The 22,450-nt window shown below is 38.3% G+C and overlaps 1 protein-coding gene across 4 annotated transcripts in view; it reads right to left on the bottom strand.

Moving 5' to 3' along the window:
* The window catches only part of ARHGAP10 (Rho GTPase activating protein 10), a 143,589-nt gene that overhangs the window by 16,227 nt on the left and 104,912 nt on the right, over positions 1 to 22,450 (bottom strand). For all 4 annotated transcript variants that reach the window (XM_068680922.1, XM_068680924.1, XM_068680925.1 and 1 more), the window contains 2 exons: positions 20,286 to 20,436; positions 4,680 to 4,842 (listed from right to left, as the gene is read on the bottom strand). In XM_068680922.1, the coding sequence (XP_068537023.1) occupies positions 4,680 to 4,842; positions 20,286 to 20,436 (314 nt within the window). The remainder of the gene's footprint in view (positions 1 to 4,679; positions 4,843 to 20,285; positions 20,437 to 22,450) is intronic.

Here is a 22,450-nt window from a genome sequence, read left to right as displayed (position 1 = left end):
TTTCATGAAGAACTACCAGCTTTTTCCCTGGTCTCAAAGGCCCTGGAACTACACAGGATGCTGCACAGCTCTCATCACCATTCTGAAAGCCTCTGGGGATATTAAAAACCCAGAAATGATGCCCATAGTGTATGTAGCACACATACACCACTGAGCTTTGTAACAGAATATAGTGTCAGGAGACCCACTAATGAAAAAAAAAATAACACTGGATTATTTCCTCTGCCACTGGTACCTTCACAAAAGTTACTTCTATTGGTGCTTCTATTTCTCCTCTGGGTTTTGAGTACCTTCAGTATTTGGACTGTATCTACAACTGTACCTAAAACAGTTGTAAGGAGGGATTCAGTTTGAGAACTGAAAGTCTGAGCCCAGAAATGTATCTGCTTTAACAAGCCATCCACTCCCCAGCCATGGTCTCTGTGAGGAGGTTTGAGTGGCAGGACGCGTTCCATTCCTTACAGTTGCAAATTCACCAAGAGAAATTAGCAATAACCCATCCTCTGATCAGCCAGGGACTGAAGCAATTCTGAAAGAAGGAGCAAAGAGTGGATTTTGAGGTCTACGCTCCCTAGATAATTTGCAGCTGTAGGGTAGACATCAGACTGGGTGAAACTGATGGTTAATGGATAAAAGATGTTTGGAGGTTTGCTTTGTTAGAGTTTTTTTGTTTGAATCCAGTCAGAATAAAATTATGCGCAACTCACAAAATACATCCATTCTGTATGAAAGGATTAAGATGTTACAATACATGACCTACTTGTTAAACCCAAGGCACAACATGACAAATATCACTGTATTTGTACATTCTTCTTTACGTTGTTTGCTTTTTTATACATATTGGCCAATATCTTAAGCGGGGAATACTGTCTATTTTCCAATGTCTCAAATAACAGAAGGAACAGATCAAAGAAAGCTTCTAAAGAATACCTATGGGAATAGGCATATTTCGTTTAGAAGACACGGCTTACCTTCAGAACACCTGGCTATGGTGGCAATCCAAATCAGAAAGAATGCACAGGGAACTGGAAACTCTGTTGTGGTTTGTTTTGTTTTGTTTTTTTTGTTTTTTCTTGTATTTGTTTTTCTCCCCAGGGCCAACTGTGGCTTTGAGGGGAAAAAATGAGCATTTTGAGAATGTACTGCTAGTGAAACTATACCAGTCCCAAAAGTCTGCCAAAAAAAGCCTGAAACACGCTCTCCTTGCAAAAGCAGTAACAGCTGGAGCTCTGTCAGAGCAAAGTGGACTTTGACAGTGGTTCCAGTGGAACTTGAAGATAGATGGCTGAACAACGTTAATTCTGTAGCTCAAGGGCAAGTGCATGCGGCCACTTAAAGAAAGCAGAGAGGGAGACAGAAGGAATGTAATTGCTTTGGTTAATATCAGACTGAGACTGCCATTGCTGCTGTGCCTTAAAGGAAAAAATGCCCATACCAGTGGAGAGCACCACAAGGGTCAAATACTTCATAACTCACTATCATAACTACCAATTTTTGTCTGAGTCTTTAAACATAGCTTGTGCTAAGCATCCTTGGATGAAAGTGATTTTCAAACAATACACATTTCTGAGATGGTGCTCCATCAAACAGAAAAGGTAATTTGTCCCTCCTGAGCCAACTGGAGTTTGAATCCTGCAGCTACATGAACTACCCTGTAATTTTACTATTGACGGGAGGGGGGAGAAACACTATGTCCTACCACAGACTATATGTAAAACTAAAACATTTATTTTTAATATTTGGCTCTAGGAATTGTGAAGGCAAAACTATCTTCAGGAAAAAGATAGACAAAAGTTTAGTGTGCAAGATGATAGAAGCACAAAATTGGGTCTCCAATAAAAACCATTCTTGCTGTAGACAGTAGGAACCAACCATCACTGTACGCCCCTTCAGCAGTACATAACATCACAGGGCATGTGGTTGATTGACAGGACTTTCGAAGAAAATCTAGTATCAGGCAGACACACACTTACAGACATGAAAACCAACAGCTGAGCAGGGCTTCAACATGGCACACGTGAAACATCATGGTTCACAATGCAAAGGTTTTACTTTTTATAGGTCACACTGCAAGCATAGTACATCTTTAAACACTGACATGACAATTGAGCAGTCTGGGCTTTGAGAGATATTTCAGACCTGTGGTGTAGCCCTTGCTCTCTTAGTTTCTTTCACTGCTCTGGCCATGCAGTCCCCTCCTAGTAAAAGCCAGGAGGTACGCATATATTTATATACGCTTTCACCTGGTGCTCCTTTGACCATGCTAGAAGCTGTAGCTCCTTTCGCTTTTAAAGGTAGGACAAGGAAAGGGCGTGCATTACAAAAAAAAAAAAAACCAAAAAACTCTGCCAGAGAACATCATTGTGACAACAGCTATCATTCAGGGAAAAAAAAAAAAAAAAAAAAAAAGCTCCTCCTTTTTTGAAAACAAATACCACAGAAAGCATTCTTGCTATCCATCCCCTGTTATTGCTGAGAGCAAACTACTGATATAAACCTACCTCGGAATATCTGACCTATCTGGACCCACAATGCAACATCCTTCCCCCAGGAAACAGTGCAAGCAACTCTTCTACTGCAAAGAAGTCACCATCACCTTGTTGGGTACATAACTCCATAGTGATTGATCTCTTACAAGTAACATCCATCAGCAGTAACTTGAGAAACCAGATCCTCTTGTATTTTCATCATCCCTAAGCTCAGTAATGGTATTTACTGCAGCTCAGTGAAGACCTGTAATACCATTTTAGAGAAGACACTGAGACGTTAAGAATTGCTTTTGTTCCAACTTGGCACAAAATGTTAAACATACTGAAACCCTGCACAAACAGAAAGGATTGTTCACATAATTCAGGGATAGTCCAATTTATGACAACAGTCTAAGACCAACATGGAGTTCAACAGCCAATGCCTCATTTCCTGGAGCCATGAGAGCTACCACAGCTACACCATGCCAAGACAACCACCACCTTTGCCTGTCCACAGGACATCATTATGCACAGCAACTGCCAAAGATCACCATTTGCGTTGCTGACACCTGCCTCTTCCATTAACACAATGGAGTTGTTCTGGGTTTTATTTTGTTTTGTTTTGTGAAGGCAAGGCCCTCTGAGTCATCAGAACTAGAAAGGGGAAGAGAAGCCCAAATCAGTGTGAGAAAGTAAAGAAAGAATCTACCTTTCACTGACTACTCTCTGTCACTGTCCAGGCTTGTTGTGGAGGTAGCTCTTATGCAGACTTCTCAAACAGGTAAGCGTTTTTGACAAATCATTTAGATGCACGTAACAAGACACTTCTTTTTCCTTCCAAACAGGACTGCTTCCAACTGAGCACAAAACTTCAAGTCATCAAAGTTTCCAAAACTGCTCTACAGTATAATTCTCCATGAAAACAAACAAATGCAATGCTCCTCCACAGACCTTAAGTTCCTGAATACTCTGGATAAAGCCAATACTTCCTTCGTTTATTCTATGTCGTGCCATTATCAATGTTTTGCTAAGCATCATGTTCCCTCATTAGCTATGCCTGCTTTCACAGACATTCTAGTTCTATGTCTTCCACAGCACTTGTTTCTCGCACAGCATCTCTTTTTATCAAATACAATTTTTTTTTAATCCTACCCACTACCACTGGACTACAAGACAGGGAAAAAGTAATTTCAATCCTCTGAAGAAGCAACATACATGTAAAATATCTATAAATCTGAAATTCTTTCAATACATATGAGAAAATATTGTTATAACTAATAAATACTCTAATCAACGGTTAATTATGTGTACATATGGAAATATAAACCCATTATATGTCTTTCTACATATTCTGATGTGTTCCATACATCTACACATATATTTTACATACTTGCTTAATCAACAGAACAGGCTACTCAAAATGCCATTATGGAAAATATCTGTAACAAATCTTTTCTCCAGACTTGCTTCTTCCATCTTCTTGGCACTGAAGGCTGGAAAACTTTGTCTTGATTTGTTGAAGTTTGTATGAATGGCAAAACAGAGAATTTAATTCAAGCTCAACTTCTGATTAAAAAATGTGTGTTCAGCTCCCCGTGTCAGATCTGAGTATATATTACAGAGATAGCACTAACACTGTAATGTCTATTTTTGCTGAACTCAATAACTCAGTAACTGAGCATGTACAGTACACTGAAAGAGAAATACTGCACTACAGTTGAAAAGCAGGCAGTTAATTTGTTAACAACAAGAGATCAACAATGATAATATTCTTAGACAAAAGCACCTGGGCATACGCTCATTAAACTACATTTATCCAAAACCAAAATTTGGCCCTAAATCTTAATGGCCTTACATTAAATGTAACCTTACTCTGTCTTGACATAGAGTAATACATCCCATAAAGACTAACTGACATATTCATTGACTAAATAAAAAACATTTAAAATTTTATAACAGGTTACAGTAAAACACACTAAGTTTCAGTAGGGGAAAAAAATCCTACAAACTCAGCCGTGTTCAAGTATCCTCTAATCTGCACCACTACATGTAGGCACATACCTTTTTGTAGTAGAAAACAAACACAACTACATGCAATATAAAAGCCACTTACTTGCCACCAAACTGAAAAGGGAAATATATTTTATATGCCTGATCACTCTAGTGGAAAAATCAATATTCAATATTCGGGTTACTATTCGGGTTACTTACAGATTTGTTGCCCAGTCTGTAAGATCTCCACTGTCCATAATAAGGTGATTTCTGTCCAGGAGCCCAGGAGGGCTACTAGAGAATGCAGGTGTAGGAGACTGGGAAGAAAGAGAATCCATGCTACCAGTTGGAGTGTCCTCTTTGGGAGAGCTGTGAGTGTCACCTAGAAAGAAAAAAAAAAAAAAAAAAGACAGCATAAATCAGAAGGATACTAAAAAACTCTTCTAAAGAGTCAAATCTACTTTGGTAACAATTCCATAAAATATGTACAAGGAGTAATCTTGCTGTCCAATCTTCATAGGCTATTTTGGAGGACATGCAATCCCCCTGCATTTCCCCAAAAGGTACCACAGCTTAGTTTCCACCATCGCTATCACAAGGCTGTCTTCACGTAACGATGTATTCCTGGTCCCCTTTTCAACATGTATTTTATGTGGATGAAATGCTAGAGTTCGGGGGGGGGGGGGGGGGTGTTTTAAGACAAATGCATCCTTCAAATAAAATAGTTGAGGCTGTACACATTTGTACACCTCTCTAAAAACGGTTTCTAAAAGTAATTTGATACACAGTTTAGTAAATGATTGCTCTCAAGTACCATAAGCACAATCCTATAAACCATGAAACAATGAAATTTAGAAAGGTCAGAATAGCAGAGATCTCTAACAACAGGCCATTAACCAACATGTGATATCCATGAACATTACTTTTATTACTCCTTTTTAAGGGTATTGCTTTTAAGAGAATTCTTTGTATTCTGGTCTACTACTTGTTTATGTAGGTTACTTTTAGAACATCACTCAGGAGGCAACATATTCAGAAATGATTGCTTAGGAAAAAGTTAAAGGAACACCATTCCTATCTCATGAACAGTACGACAAAGATACAGATACGGCACAGCGCTCACTGAAAACCATGCTGACACATCTAGCCAAACAGCACATTCTTCACTGAAAAGCTAACTTTCAACCACATAGTTTTTCCTTTTAAAATTATTTAAACATCAGTTGCACATTTTATAAGCTCTAAAAGAGTCATATGAAATGAGGACAATTGCAAACATTTAAGTGTCCAGCACAGCTGAGTCCGCAGTCTCAAATGGAGCCTGTGGCTGTTTTCAGAATTTTCATATTTAACAGGAATAAGGGTCATTTCCAACCACCCTTTACATGGCTCCCTGCACCCCATCCTTCCTCTTCTGTGCTTTCTACTCCCCCTCATACATGTGAGCATGGCCCACAGCATCACACAAGTCCCTCCAGAGTACATTCGATAACGCTGACCCTACACAGCCACGGTATGAGTTCTGCTTCTTCAGGACCTGAATCTTTGGGGGGCAGAATGAACAACCACAGCAATCACAGTTATTGGATCAAAAGCTGTTGAAATACTGTGATAGCTTGAAAAGCTGTATCTTCTATACGCGTTACTGTACAAAGCCAAGTCCTGTATGTTACTTTCTAATGCTAAATGAATTAGAATCTGCACAGAGAACAACTGAGTTTAATTCAGCTTCATGAAGCTGAGCTGCACTATTGCAAAAATTTCTTTCATTTATTTTTACTTTTCTTTAATAACTTAAAGAAAAAGCAACAAGAATTAAATGTGAACAATGAAAAGCCGCCTTCCATGGATAAAATCACCCTTGCGACTTCATTACTGTCTCAAAGAGCTTGATCCCTTCTGATTAAAAAGCAGAAAGCTAATGTAAATGCTCACCTGCTTCCCCAGCCATCTCATCCACACCCCCTCCAGTAACTCTCACAGAACAACTTCCCTAGAGAGGCAAATGACATACAACTAAAAACACTCAAATGATGAAAGTGATGATCTGAAAATTTCTCCCTAAAGTAGCTGCTAATTTAAGGCTCTAAATTAGCCTGTAGTAACAAAGTACGATAAGCCGTGAGGAGGAGAACGTTAGCCTCAGCACATGAGTCACGCTGGCTCCAGCCCAGCCCTGTGCAGCAGCTCCGCCGCCCCGTCCCTCTGCGATAGGCCTGGGCGCTGCAGCTCGCGTCTACATGACATGACATGAGAGCTGTAGGAGTGTCAGGTAAAAACTAATTCATTACACCTCATTTGCAGACGTATGTGTCACAATGATAAACATCTGAGAGATTAGACGGTAATACTGCAATTTTACTTTATTAAGAAACTCTACTCTTTAAAACTAAATAGACTTAAGTCCTTTTACCTCACCAAAATTTCTTTTCAAAACAGCAGTATTAAAGCAAGCCAGACTATCAAACTACATGCACCACATTAGAAAGCCATGCTTACCTCCACTATCCACTTAACATGACTAAAACACCATTAGGAAGGAATATTAACCTATTCTTCAACAGTGTATTACCAAGACAGCACACACCCTCTACGAAAAGGGAAGATTTGTCTCTCAAATCATTTCTCAGAGCACACAGAAAAAGATGTACTGCACACTTCCGTCACCATCCACAGTAGATGCTACATTATAGACTGAAATATGCAAGCAATTGCATTTGACATTATCATAAACGAAACTCAGAGTTACATCTTCTCTCAGTTTTACTTCTTCCTTCCCTTGCTTCCTGAGCCAGCATTTTCACATGGTCAATACTGTGTTGCATTCTCAAGAATACGGATTTACTTTCAAGACAAAAAAAAAAAAAAAAAAAGTATTTAAACAGGAAAACACCTTCTAAATACTGTGGGTTTAAGTAAACAACTTCCAAAAACATGTTTAAAGATACTTGAAGTTACAAAACCAGATAATTCTAAACATCAGAAAAGTAAAACAATATCTTTATTCAGGAAAAGCCTATTCTGTATAACTGCAAAAACAGATGATTAATGATCATCTAGCACACTTTCATGATTAAAATCAATATATGTTCAAACACTAAGTCTTCAAAGTGTAGCAACTGTTCTAATTTCAACAGTACAAAGATGTGCATCCAGAACATTGTCCTGCACTGGTGCGGCCTCACCTTGATCTCCGTATGCAGTTTTGGGTACAACAGTATAAAAAGGACATAAAACTATTGAAGGGTGGTCAGAGGAGGGCTACAAAGATGGTGAAGACTCTAGAGGTGAAGATGTATGAGGAGCGGCTGAGGTCCCTTGGTTTGCTCAGCCCAGAGCAGAGCAGACTGAGAGGAGGCTTCATGGTGGCCTGCAGCTCCCTCACAAGGAGAGGCCTCATGGCGGCCTGCAGCTCCCTCAGGAGGGGAGCGGAGGGGCAGGCGCTGAGCTCTGCTCTCTGGGGACAGCGACAGGACCCGAGGGAACGGCATGGAGCTGGGACAGGGGAGGGTCAAGCTGGGGGTTAGGAAAAGGTTCTGCACCCAGAGGGTGGTCGGGCACTGGGACAGGCTGCCCAGGGCAGTGGTCATAGCACTGAGCCTGATGGAATTCGAGAAGTGTTTGGCCAACGCTCTCAGACATAGGGGCTGATTTTTGGATAGTCCTGTGTGGAGCCAGGAGTTGGACTTGATGATCCCTGTGGGTCCCTTGCAACCCAAGATATTCTATGATTCTAAGATTTCACTCTGGTTACAAAACGTTCTGAACAACAGAAATTATACTTCCTTATATAAATCTTATATCTTCTTATGTTCTGCATCTCTTATACCCAGGTATAAATGGGTTTGGGCCTTCCATCACCTTTAATCAACATGCTATGTCATAAACATTAAAATACCAAGGTATTTTCCCCAATGAATTGGACTAGGAGGGTATTTTCCCCATATAATAACAGGATATATGAAAATATCTTCTTCAGATACAATAAAAATGCATCCTAACGTCCCACTACTTAGCATCTTTTTTTATAAAAATAAAATAAATTCTTCTAGTGATATGATGTATTTTGTACTGCTTTGAACTGCTATAAGCAGGAATACTGGAGAGAACTAGTTTGTTTTCCTGATGTTATATAATCTCATCTGGACTCCTGTACATGGCAGAGGCCATGAGATTGTCTCTAGTTATCTCTCTATTAAGTTTAATAGCCTACTTTCAATTAATGTCCACATGTTGGACCAAACCATATTTTCCAGAGAGTCTTTGTCGGAAGACATCAGCACATGAGGTAATAGAGAATCAATTGGCTGTTAATTAACGAACATATTCACTGATTAATGCACGTACCTTCAATTTGTTAGGCCTTAACTTCCAGGCAAGGCCCACATTATAAACAATGCTAATTGTTTTTGTTTTTGTTGTTTTTTTTTTTTTTTCTTTTGTGAAGGTATTTAAACAATTTGCTTTGTAATTTTAACAGTAAATCTCTTACTGAACAGGATTTTACAGTTTTGGGGTCGTGTACCCATTTTATGAACCTGTTCCTTTATTCCAGAGTTCTTACTGAAGAGTTTACAGCAGATCCAAATTTTTAACTTTTTGTTGTGGTCCCACAAGTGCCACAGTGAGCGTTGAATTTCACCATTTACTCATACTCATCAATCCCCTGCTCCTGCATGTGAGGTCTGCACTTTCTTTTGCCACAAGACTACGTTAACAGTTTATGATGAGATGATTGTCCATTGTGACTGACAGACTTAGCAGTGCCCAATTTTTCAGGACAGAGTTCTCCACTCTGTAGGCATGGACTACAACTTTCCTCTCAGATCTGTGAATTTATTTCCTTGATACAACCAAGCTTATTTTGCTTGAACAAGGTAGCAGGAAAATTTAGCAGGGTAGAACATTGCAATAACTCCAATGCAGCTGCCACTGTCATCACTGTAAATATATGTAAATATATCATCAAAGATATGTATTTACCTTTCTAAATACTACTTCTACATTAACATTCCTCCGGGTTCTTTGAACTTCGTTGGCATGAGACAAGATGTTTGAAAAGTTAACATTGCTAAGCTACACAAACCAATTACCAGACAACATTTTAGGACAAGTTAGATGGCTTCACATTATTCAAAATATTCACTTTGCAACAGGTCTATTTGTGAAGATTTCTGCTTGACCCTGCTTATTATAAATCCCATATCAGTTTTCCCAGTTCAGTTTCTCTTTAAGAATTCTTAAAAACTTGTAAGGTATACTAACTGCTAGCTATTTCCTCTTTTTTTTTTTTTTCCTACTCTTTGTGGAACCAGTAAAGATCCTAAGCTGTTGGAGATTTAAAAAAATCTTTATAGTCTAGAGTGTGAAAGTCTAAAGTCTAGTTGTCTAGAGTGTGTTAACTATGTTGCTGGAATTGAACCATATCTATATTTTTCATTTGATTTCAGAATTCATGGGCTGCCTAATATTGATAGTCTAATACTTTTCTGTTTCTCTCCTCTGACTCCTCTTTACCTCCAAGTTTGTTCTACAATGAGTAACATTGTCAGATTTCCCACTTCTATGTAAAGGCTGACTGCCACATTGGATTGACAGGTCCTTTCGAAAAGGAGCTCCAGAAACTTCCCATTTTTCTTTTTCTAACACTTGAATTATAATGAGTTCTTACATCATAAAACAGGGAAGATGGGATTTCTGTAATGAAGCTCATTTATATCTGTCTTTTATATTTTTATGGTGGGTTTGGTGCCTTTATTTTTTCTCTCCAGAAATGTCAATCCCCTTTGCTCTCCCATTACACACTTATCTTTGGATACCAAATTGTGACAGACCAGATGAAGGGCATTAGGATTCTCAGAATAAAAGCAATAGCCTGCATGACATCTCACAAAATTTTGTTGACACTCCAGCCATCATCTCTTCACCTTCTGTGTAGTTGTGAGAAGCCTCTGAGCTCCTTTGGCTTTCTGCTTGGCCATCTGTATAGAAATGCCTCTAAGCTGCTTCTACAAGCTCCCCATCCTATGCAAACAGGTATAAGAACCAATTTTTACTCTCAACAGAGTTAAAACTTGTTTCATATTCTCATCACCTTTTGCATACTATTTAAATTTTTTGACTGCTCAGATCCTTTTAAACTGTCATCTAAATTATCTTCTTGTTTCACTGTTCTAATCACAACACTCATCCATCCTTACAGCTTTCACTGTGCCTCTGCAACAGATACCTGTGCTTTGTCTTTATGGCTGTTCATAATTCAGACCAGTTCTAACTAGAAAATAAAACAGTTTGGGCTGATCCTCACCATTTACTGTTTGTGTCTAGATGGTATTACTTACTATTCAGTTTCCGACGCAAATAGCCTTTTTTTTTTTTTTTTTAATCCATGTGTCACCCTTTCTCAAAGTAAAAAATCCACACAAGATAAGAAAGCACTTATATGGGCTGAGACTTATATTATTTAGCTTCTCTCTAACAAATATATAGCCTTTAATTCCTTTTTCCTTTTTGTCTGGATAAGCCTCAGATAGTAAAGGCTCTCAGACTCTCGATACCAGAAATCTGAACTCAGCTTCCACCTAACTGAACATGACATACCTCCCAGTTGCCTTCTTTTGACTTTTTCCATCTGGCTAGTCTAAGAATATTTTTTGTTGGCATCCTAAATTGAAAGAAACTGAAATACTTTGGCAGTGTCAATAATCAGATCCTTACTTTATTCCAAGAATTCTAAATAAGAAAAAACATGTAACAAAAACTACAAGAACCAGAGAGCTAACATTATCAGTTACTTGCTTGAGTGACAGAGTTTCTTTCAACCTCAGCTTAAGTAAACTAAAGAATTACACAATTTATTAATAAAAGAAAGACTAATCTTAACATCAACATTACAACCAATGTCTATAGTTTAAGGGTAGCCAGAGGATGAAAGCAGTTTATGAAAATGAGTGTTTCTGAAGTAAATGGGGAATTTACCACAGTTTCTATTGAGATACACAGCGAGCAAGCAGAACGGATCTCTTGTGTATTCTCTAAATGTTCATCAGATGCCCAAATAGTGGCAATATAAGAGGGTAGAAGGCATGACTTATTCCACTTTGACAAAGTCACATAAGTCAAGAGGAGCTGGGGAGAATTATTGAGGAGAGTAAATTCAAGATGCTGCAAGATCCCTGTTACCACCTTCAGCTCTGATATTTTCTGTATCATGAGATGGGGAAGCAGCAGCTGCGCTGCTGTGCAGCCACCCATCCTTCCCCATCAGCATCACAGCTGCATCTAGCTCAGAGATAACAAACACTCATTCACCATAAATAGCTAACTTTCCACAATAATAGAGAAGGTAAACCAAGTAGAAAGTAGCTTTGCTCTTATGTTAATTTGTGCGTACATACTATGCTTTCATTTTAATAGGAATCTCATAAATTAGGGCTAGAAAAGAAGTACGAGTATCTAAAATACTCACTGCCAAGTGAGAACTTAGTTCTGTGTGCTAGAGCTTCAACAACCACAGAAAACAGACATGAAAAATGTAATTTCAGATTAGTTGTCTTACACAATCAACACAAACCTAAAGTGATTCCATGACATGAAGTAATAATCACATAAAAAAGTCAAAGGCAGCTAAATCAGCATTACATTATGTCAAAAATAAGCCTATCTTCTTTAGAAGATGCTCTAAGAATTCCTGTATGATAAAAATTACTGACATGAGAAATCCAGTTAGGTTACAATGTCAACAGAAGTCAAAACAAATTACTTGGTACTGGGAACCAGAATATTCACATCAGATTCATAACAGAAACCAAAAGTGAATTTATTCTGAAGCAGCACATTTAATCTAAAAGGAAAGAAAACGATTAACCTACCTAATCAGCCAAAACCATACAAAAGGTGCCATTAGCTCACTCTAGCTTAGTATTTGCACCTTGCTGGTACCTTCTCAAGTATCTTCACTCCAGAAAGGAGTAACGGAGTTGTATTTGTGAAAGGCCTTTCTCTAGATGCAAGGCTGCAATCTTTTGTTCACTACTCACAAACCATCCTGTGCTAATCATGCCAAGCACCAGGTGAACTTAATCACTCTTTACTTCTTCGCATCTTTATATTTCTGAATTAAGTCATCTATTTCTGAGTAAATTAAGAAGTTGTGTACTTTTGTCTAACCACTAAAACTAGTCAACAGAATTGTTCATTAACACTTCACTTCAGAAACTGTGCTATTTAAACAAATGAATTTCCAAACTAAATCATATAAAACAGGTCAAAAATGACCTACTGTTTGGTTAAGAAAAATCACAGCATTGTACCAGCCACGAGGAAGAAAATTAACTTTGTCCTAACTGAAACCAGGACAACAGTAAAATTAACAAAGAGTTATTTAGGTGTTCCTGAATAATTAGTATTTGAAAGGTCAGATGCCTGTAAACACTCAAAAAACAGATTTACCACATTTCATTATCAAAACTTATTAATTATCCTCATTGTGTAGCAAATTCTACACACTTCAGTACTGCCCTAGTATGCTGTTATGATTAGATAAATGCTATTATTTCTTACCTGAAATTTAGACATCAGTAGACTCATACACTCTAAAACCAACATAACCTTCAGTGAGAAAAGGGACAGCACAACCTGCATATCCATTAGTTCCATGCTTTCAAACCACATGCAGCAAGAATGAGATCTTTATGCCAGCTATTTTTTCCTCAGACAAAATAATTAACACAACAATTACATTTGACTACACTTTTTTCCTAGATAAAGACCAACTTTGACAGATTTTTCAAATGCGTGCATGTACAAGCATGTGTATCTTATGCACATGGTAGATCTGCAGAGAGACAGTTTTATCCCATCTCCATAATGATTCAGAAATGTTAGAAAAAGGAGGAAGCTGCACTAGAAAGAATTTGTGTCTAGACTGGCTGATGCAACTCAAGAATAGTAGCCAGAAAGGTGGATGTTTAAGCTGCAGATAGGCAAGAGACAAAAGTGCTCACCTGCAAGTTACCTATAGACAACTGGAATTTTGGGGCCAGTCCTTTGCCCTCCTTCTTTCTGATACCATCTCGTCTATTTTTAAAATGTAAAGTTCAACTGTAAGCAGGCATATTTCTAGACATATACTTTATTTGTAATAGCAGACAGTTATTTCAACAAATATCTCTTTCATTTCAGGTTGTCTCTCAAAATTCATGGGAAGTATTGCTAATGTTACTCCTTTACTTCTAGGAAACCCTAAATTGTAGGTGAGCCTTTTGCTGAGCAAGCTAAAACCAAAATTCGTGAAGAATTTCAGCTTATTCTTCAAGCTGTGGAAAAAAACATTGACAGAGTCATGGATAGAAGAGTAGTGGTTAATTTATAGCATGTAATTAAATTTTGAAACACAGCAGAAACCAGATACAAGCATGCAGGGGGGTTCCTCTTTTGATTTGTGTATGCTGAGAAAATAAGAGTGGTATATAAACTCAAGGATTACTCATTTTTTTTTACCAGAGCCTGGTTGGCAGGAAACCACATGTGACCTCTAGCTTTACCAGGCTGGCCAGATGCCACACATTAATTTCATGGTTGTAAAATACAGAGATGAACTGCAACTACTTCCTGAAAACTCAGACATATAGTAAGATAAGTAGGCTATTCTACAGTTTTCATAGTTTTCTTGTTGCATCAGAGGTCTTGGGTTTCCATAAATTCAGACAATGTTTACCTATGGTCCAGACCTGTATCAAAACCTACCAACAGAACAGCTCTTGTCTCATCAGTGGCAATGGGGATTTTTAAAACTAAAGCAGATCAAACAAGGCTGTCATCTGCTATCATCATTAATAAAAGTTTCATGATTAAGTAGCATACCTCAAATGGCATCAAAAACTCCAAAGATGATGAAAATATTCTTTATGATTCTTTTTCTTTCTCCTTTCTGTTGTCTTGGCAATTCAGCCACTGATATACACAGGAATACAATTGGTGGTGGTTTTTTTTTTGGCTGAATGGCAAAGACTGACACAGACTGGGAGCAAATCAGGAAGAGCAGTAGTGTTCTCTAAGTCACAGATCAGCCTTTGAGCAAGTTCACTCCCTCCCCTCCAAGTTCTTCCCTCCTATCTTTGCCACTATGGGAAGCAAGAGAATGTCCTTGGGAGGAAGCACCTTGTCCAGTGAAATGCACAGCCTCATGCATAGGAAACTGACTGAAGAGCTGAACTATGTCAAGTCTTCGTTCTACCTGCAGTCTTGTGTGTTGGGTTAAAAGTAATTTCAGCCAACGGCAACCAGATAGGGCACAGCTGGCTTGTAGCAAAGACATGTCAGTGACTTCCATGCCTGGGATTAATGGCTTTTAGCATGCAAAATTGGCCTTCTTACAGTATTATGTGCCCTTGCATGTCTGGGTGCAGAAGGTAGAGAATTAAAGAGATGAATGATTATTACAGAAGATCAGAGATTTTTATTAATGCCTGGCCTCAAGCAAAGACTGACCCTCCCTCCTGAACTCCACACTCCTTTAAGTTGAGATTTTAGTTTTAGTCTATTCATTTTCCCTTTTACTGCACTTCCAATCCCTTTTGTGTGCATGTGTACAAGCACATGGAGATGTGTTTATTTTTTAAAAATTTCTACAGGCTCTGAATTTCATATACGGAAAGTAGACAGGTACTGGTGATGATATTGGGGTGACTTTCACGCCAACCACAAAGATTTGACACGTCATTTGAAAAGAAGTAAAAGTTAAAGAGATGTTTACCATGTTATGACAGCTAATTTTGATTTCACATTACTGTGCAGCAAGTAGGCTGTAGCACGTAGCTTACTCACAGGTGTAACAGATAGACAATGTATATTGCGTATACGAAGAATGGGCCAAAACTATTCCATACTTCCAAAAAAATAGGTACCTTCTATGGACCCACAGCTTTCCAGCCAGAAGTTAATTATCAGATTGGAAATTGGGCCCCAACACACATACTATTACCTAAGAAAAAGCTTCACCTTTACTGGCAAATGCTATACAAAGAAAAAGCCTTTTTCAGCTCTCATCCTACTCAGAGCCGTTGGGTAGAAAAAGATGTGATAGATCCTGTTGAATTGCAGGAACTATTCTTGCAGCAAGGTGAAATATGAACTACCTTAAATTCTACATAGCAAACAGCAATCATCCTGATCTTCCCCTCACAACTAATACTGGTGTACCTATTTTGTAACAGCGTAACTGTCTGTTCTGCTCAGCTGTTAACAATAGCTTTGTAAGCAAGTGTTGCAAGCCCTTATGGCTTTTTGATATGCCTATGTAGCTGCTTTTCTTTCCATTTCCCCTGCTATGTGCCAGGTTACAGAAACACTTCCAAGCAGCAGATTCAGAAATAGAAAGAGTTCAAGGCCAGGTTTCACACCTGCAACCTTGCAGTTCTGGACTGTTCCAATCCTGAAGACCAAGCTCATTATTATAAATCCAAGGCTTCCAGGTTTTATGTTCAGTAATTCCAAATAAAGTCTATGTTTTTTCACTTGTTTGTTTGGGGCAGGAAGGGATGGGAGGAGCAGGGAGAGGGAATAATTCATGGGAGCTATATAATTATTACATGCATCACGTTTTGCTTTGATGAGGTGATGTAACTGATGTAACCAAATGCCACAGTAGCTCATGCAAACTAATATACTACCCAATCTAAGGCATTGTATCACTCCAATACCCTCAAAAAGAGCTGCTCCTAAATAAGCTAACATACCATTCATACTTCAGCTTCCAAAGATACTCCAAAGGGTAATACAAATTAGTACAAAGTTTTAAAGGGTTAAACAGCAGTTCTAATTTTTGATTTCTTTTAAAATTCTACACAAAAATCTGTTTTCTAAAGCACTATATATACAATTTTTAGTTTATAGCAGCAGAAGCAAGCTATTGCAAACACCCCATATGCCTCCTGAGTTTCAGAGCAGGGAGTGGGAGACAAACACCTTAAGAACAAAACAAACAAGCCCTTCCATAACACACACGTGCTATGTGCATGTACATGCTGATGACAAATTTTGACATCTAGAGAGTATTCAAAGAGAATAAGGAATCAGCAGGCACTGTGGCTTAAGACGTATACTCTGTTTTGTTTAGAAAACAAGTTGTTCTGCAACTGGATGAATTGCCATGCAAGACCAATTTCTTGACTCCACGTGTGATTTATGAAACTCATGCTGACTGTCTGCTCATCTGGATGGACTGCACTGTACTTCCTACTTTACACAGGACTTTTCTTGCTGTGTTGCTCTTGTGGTTCTCCTAAATAGTTTAATAATGTCTACGTCTCCAGCACAGAAAAAGATAAACAAAGCAAAAAAAAAATATATTTTGCAATGAGAAAATTATATAAAAATTAAAATAACAGTGTGAGGGGACAAAACCGTAACTTTGCATTGCCCTTTAGAAGAAATATAAATAGAGCTCTCTTCTGATAAGTACTGATCATCCAAATAGAAAACAAAGACCCAATGGCATGTTCAGAAGAACCATGTAAATATCTCCCTGTTTTAGCTAAGACTCTCTCTCCATAGAGAGAGAGCAAATGCAAAATTGTTTGTACATATCTGGGACTGTAAGCCACAGGAGTGTCTGCATTGCTACTTAATTCACTCTAAAATTCATTCCAATAATATTGGTACTAAAAGAAAAAAGGCTATTTCAAAACAAACAAACAAGTATTCACTTTAGAAAGCACGAAACTCTGGAAGTGATCTTAATGCAAATCTCAGGCAAATCTGCATTTTGCTGAAGCAAGAAGTTTGGGATTAGGCCACATATGAAAGTAGCTCCCAGTTCTCCATTACGTGTAGTTCTACTTAAGACATCAAGATGCCGAAAAATTTCGGAATGAAAAGTTATTAACTGGCTTACTATAAAGGAAAAACGTTGAAAGAAAAATGGACAGCATAATCTCTGATTTAAATTTGTCTGAGGAAATGAAGATCCTTAAGCTAGTAAATACAACACTTGAATTGTTTGCAAATAGGTTTAATCACCTAATTGCCAAGTACAAGGAAAATCTATGCTCTATCAGGACCCAGCACAGCTAATTACAAGAAGGCAAAATAAAGATTTTTATCAAACTGTGTGTGTGTTCTTCCACTATTATATCTATCAATATTTATGCCACTTACAGCCCTTTCTGGGTGGTTGATGCATACAGTTTGTGTGCAGTCAAGAAGCCTCCTGACTGAAAACGTGCTTTTAACAAGAAAAGTTGGCCCGAACCCTGCATTTCCAATTCAAGCAGTGGATTCCGAAGCCTGTTAACTCCCTGGAGCAGCTGATAGTTAAAGACTTATTTCCGCTTTTCTAACAATTTCCTGGTTTGCATAACAATCCTAAGAGAAACACACTCAAGAAGTTTTCCAGCACAGAGAAATTTCGTCTCCAACGTACTTCGAGTTTCAAGGCACAGAATATATTTGTATATAATTACATTAACTTCAGGGATATATTTCTTTACAAATATATTTACATATAAATATGTATCAGCTACTTGTTTTAAAACAAGATTATTTGCCATATCCAGGAAATACAAAACACTGGTTTATGCCTGGCGCTTAACTCATGCCATTGTGAATAAAAAGGGGGGAGGGAAGGGGTTTAATGTTTAATTTCCTGTTAAAAACACACACAGGATAAAATCTTCCAAAGAGCAGTTATAAAACATGCATTTGTAAGCCAAGAAACTAGGTAAATATGGAACGAAGCCCAGGCTCACTTTTATTCGTTCCCCCCCTCTCCTAAGAACAAAGTAACTGAAGGCCACGGGGCGTACTTGGAGGCAGCGAGCTCTCCTCAGCACTTGGATAATTAGTCAGCCTGCCCGATTTCTGTACCGTGTAACCAATCTGGTGGGGTAGTTCCTCAGGTATTGCAGTGATGCAACACAGCCCAAAGTACCACCTTTCAATGCATGCCGTGCACCTGCCAAATAAGTACCCATTGCACCATCTCCTGACTGCCTTCCTGACACAGCGAGCTGGCTAAAACACACGTACGGTACACACTAGCATGTAGCCTGGACCTGTCGAAAGCTGGCTTCTAGCAACATCATATTTGCTATACTGCTACCTTCAGTAGCAGCTGGAGATACTATGGAGAATATTTTTTAGAAGTCACAAGGAGAAATATTATTTTCAGATCCCATTGAAACTCAGGGCTCTATGGCTTGTAACTGTGGCTGGAACCATGTGTAACAGCTTATTAGGTTAGTCTGCAATGCACCACACTGCGACTCCCAGACAAGCACCAAATTTCCATGCAACAATTACAGCCTTTTAACTATCCCACTCCTCTACGTTCAGATACCTGAATGACAAAAGTATGGACTGTATGCAGGAGAAACGGAATGTTTATCACATATTTTTCAACAGTACCACTGCATTTTCGGATCTTACAATAAGGATAACGCATCAAATACTTTCTGTCCACTGTGTCAGGGCCAAAGCCACATCCTCAGTGCACACTTTGAGACACAGAACTGGAGAAGAGCTGTGGTACTTCTTGTGACCTGGTGTGATTCACGTTCAAAATCAGATGTAAACAACTCTGTGAGCGTATTCATTTTTTTTGTTTGTTTGTTTTTTGTTTGTTTGTTTTCTCCCAACAGAGGTTAGTTTTATTGCAGCAGATACAGTTCAAGAGCTTTCTTAGTTTTTGGTAAATTATTCAAATTATCACAGTGTAAGCTTTTTAAGTGGATGTACCTTAAATACTTTCTAGTCTATACATTTAGTTGCATATTTGATGCAGGGAAAGAAAGGCACAGAAATTACATATCTCTAGTGAATTCAACCTGATGACAGGCGTGCTGAGTTTCTTGCAAACTGTATAAAACTGGCTTTCAGACAATAAACTGTTCTGAGTTTATATCTAAAATTTGCACTTACAGCTGTTGTGGGTATTTGTGCTCTTTCCTTAACAAATTAACCACCGTTGACCACTGATTTAATGACAGTTCATCAACGAATCTCATGCTACTGCATGAGTTCAAAATCTTCCTGTTTATTTTCACTGGCTGATAACTGGACTTTGTGCCCTAATCCCATGATTCTCCATGTGAAAAGATAATTGACTAACAACAGCAGTAGGGAGAACAGGGATAGGGTGGAGAAAATCTGTAGCACAAAATGAGGACTTGCCTTCTCAGTACTATATGTACCCCCAAGCACAGAAATTTCAGAAAAATGGTTACTTTTCTGACCAACAGTCAGAATATATAAGATGTATACCCTTTGCCTCTCTGCATGCTGCTATTGCAGACTGCATGCTAAAGCAAGATTTTTTTTTTCTTCTCAAGTCAGACAAGTTTACGAGTATTTACTGCTAGTAACACCAAGGTATTACAGATTCAAGTGAAGTATTAGTATTCTCTAGTGCAGCAGTGACCTGAGCCTTTAATCCAGATGAATTTAACAGTAGAGTGCATTAGCTCTTCTCATAAAAGATTTGCTTTAATTTTAGTTCTCTCTCCATTTATCTTATGGCTGTGTAATCTTCAGTAGAGGTCAAAGAGATTTCCCCAAAGAAACAGGAGCTGCTTCTTTTTCAGAAGCAAAAAAGCATATTTAAGACAGTTCACCCTACTTTTAAACATATGCCACAAGACGGTACTCTATACTCTCCTTTCCCTGTACTCTCCTTGTTTCTTTACATGTTTCAAAGCTATTAAACAAGCATGTATGTGCATGCACACACACATACAAATGAAACATGAAATGAAAACACCTACTGAAGGTAGGACACGCAATAACACCAATATGCTGCAAAGACCGAAAGAGTTATTAACATCTTACCATCATCCAGCTCAAGACAGAGATTGTACACAGCCAGTGGCCTTTTAATACGTTGTCCTTGTCTTCTCGATTGCCTTGGTGGGGCATTTGGAGGAGACACTGGCATAGAGATTGGCTCAGGGAAAGTGGCATCAGGCAGGGTTTTGAAAATCTGCAATCAAGAACACAAAGGGTGTTAATTATTTATCACAAAGAGCAACCTGTGTAATGCAACTGTAAACCATTATCAAACAACATTTGTTTTGGATTTCATTCAAAGCAGGCAGGAGCCAAAAATCCATTCCTTCAAGTTTGAGAGTATGCCGTGGGTCTTTAATGAGTGCTTTTAAAATAAATAAATAAATAGATATAAAATGAAAATAAGCAAGAACACTGTCTACACTTTAACCAAGCTGCAAATCAGTTAATCCAAAGACAAAATATGTGCAGCCATGCTTGCCAGCTAGGATGGAGGGAAAGGGGAAAGAGGGAGATGAACCAGCCACCAGGAAGTTTTAGAATTTTAGCTAGGACCTATAATGTTGCCAGAATATCCATGTTAATTTTCAAAATTTATGATATCGCTATAATATCTGCCAGTTAAAAAAAAAAAAAAAAGAAAAGAAAAAAGAGAAGTCATATTCTTGAAGACAGCAAGGGAAAAATTTTGATGGGAGGGACTTTTAATGAAAGATACCATAGTAACATACCATGTGAGATTTTTCTCAGACAACCATTGTATATTGATTCATATTTGTATTAAATGATGATATTCACAAAGACGCATATAAAAAGGATTGCATTTCTTGTCACCATTTTATCCTTTGAGTCATGGCTATTAGCATATCACCCCTCCATACAAAATACCATGCCAGCTCTCTCTGGATTAACTCATAACACAAATCTGCTCAAACTGATAGTTTTTTTAACTGACACATACAAGGCACAATCTAATGATGCTGATTTACTTCAAGAAAATTATCAGTACACCAATGTACAATTTAACAGCAGCCTTTTACAACTGATCATGGCAGATTCATATGAACAAATTAGCTTCGTAATTTTTCATCAAAATCAAACCGGCAGATGAAGAAAAACACAAACAGCACCTGTACAAAAAAAAAAAAAAAAAAAAGCCCTGTGTCTGTAGGGCACCTTACAGCAACACAACACGGTAATATAACAAGACATAATGAAACAGCATGTGGTGCTCTTTTACCCTGCAATTTTACGTAGTCAGGTATCCATGTAGGAAATATTATAAAGAGGGGACTTGTAATGAATCTTCAAAGGAGAAGCTTTTTATGAAGCAGAAATTCATGCAGAAGTTAGAAAGAGATGCCACAGATAACACATTTTTGGATTATTACAGTATATCTCAGCTGCAGCACGAAGCTAAAAGCCAGCCAGGCTACTCTATGCATGAGAAAAATGCCATAATCATCTTGTGGTAAGGCAGTCAAGACATCATGTCAAAATTATAAGACTATACGCTGACCCGTTAGTCCTGAATATTACACATACAGAAATGAAATGACCCAGGAACCCACATATACACCAGCTTATATCCACTTAATGATCACTTTCATCCTGGCAGGTTGATGACTGTGGTGTACAAAATCATCAGAAACATCATTCTCCATGAGAACTGTGGAAGAAAGATCGTATCGCCCAAAATGGGCAGCAGCAGGCAGGAAGCCTATACATGGTATACAAATGTTCCAGTGGAAATATTACCTTCCTTTCCAGTAGGTGAATGTCACCCTGGAGGAGAAGGGAAAATGAGGAAATCTGAACTTCCCCATCCCAGTTACAAGAAAACTGCCTCCCACTCCTTCACATGCTAATGTACAGGGATTATGAGAGAGCACCAAAATCAAGCAAGGAACTCACTCTAAACAAAGTACTTATAAAGGAGAAAGTGCTGTCCCCTGCACAGACACAGAATCTCTCTCAGACAGTGGCAAAGGTCTAATTGTGCTCAGAGTGCTAAAACTATTTTTTTAAACCATGATGCAATATGTAATAATGAAATCTAACATGCACCTACATGGCATTTGGCTAACAGTACCACACTGCCCCCTTATGTGTAAACACAAGGCTAGACTAAGCAGTTTTAGGAATAATATTTGCTTCTGAAAAATCTAAAAGCACCAAAAATTTTAAATGCCATCTTTTTCATGGAC

The sequence above is a fragment of the Anas acuta genome, chromosome 4, assembly GCF_963932015.1.
Source record: "Anas acuta chromosome 4, bAnaAcu1.1, whole genome shotgun sequence".
In the NCBI taxonomy this organism is placed as follows: Eukaryota; Metazoa; Chordata; class Aves; order Anseriformes; family Anatidae; genus Anas; species Anas acuta.
This window is presented reverse-complemented; position numbering and strand designations above follow the sequence as displayed.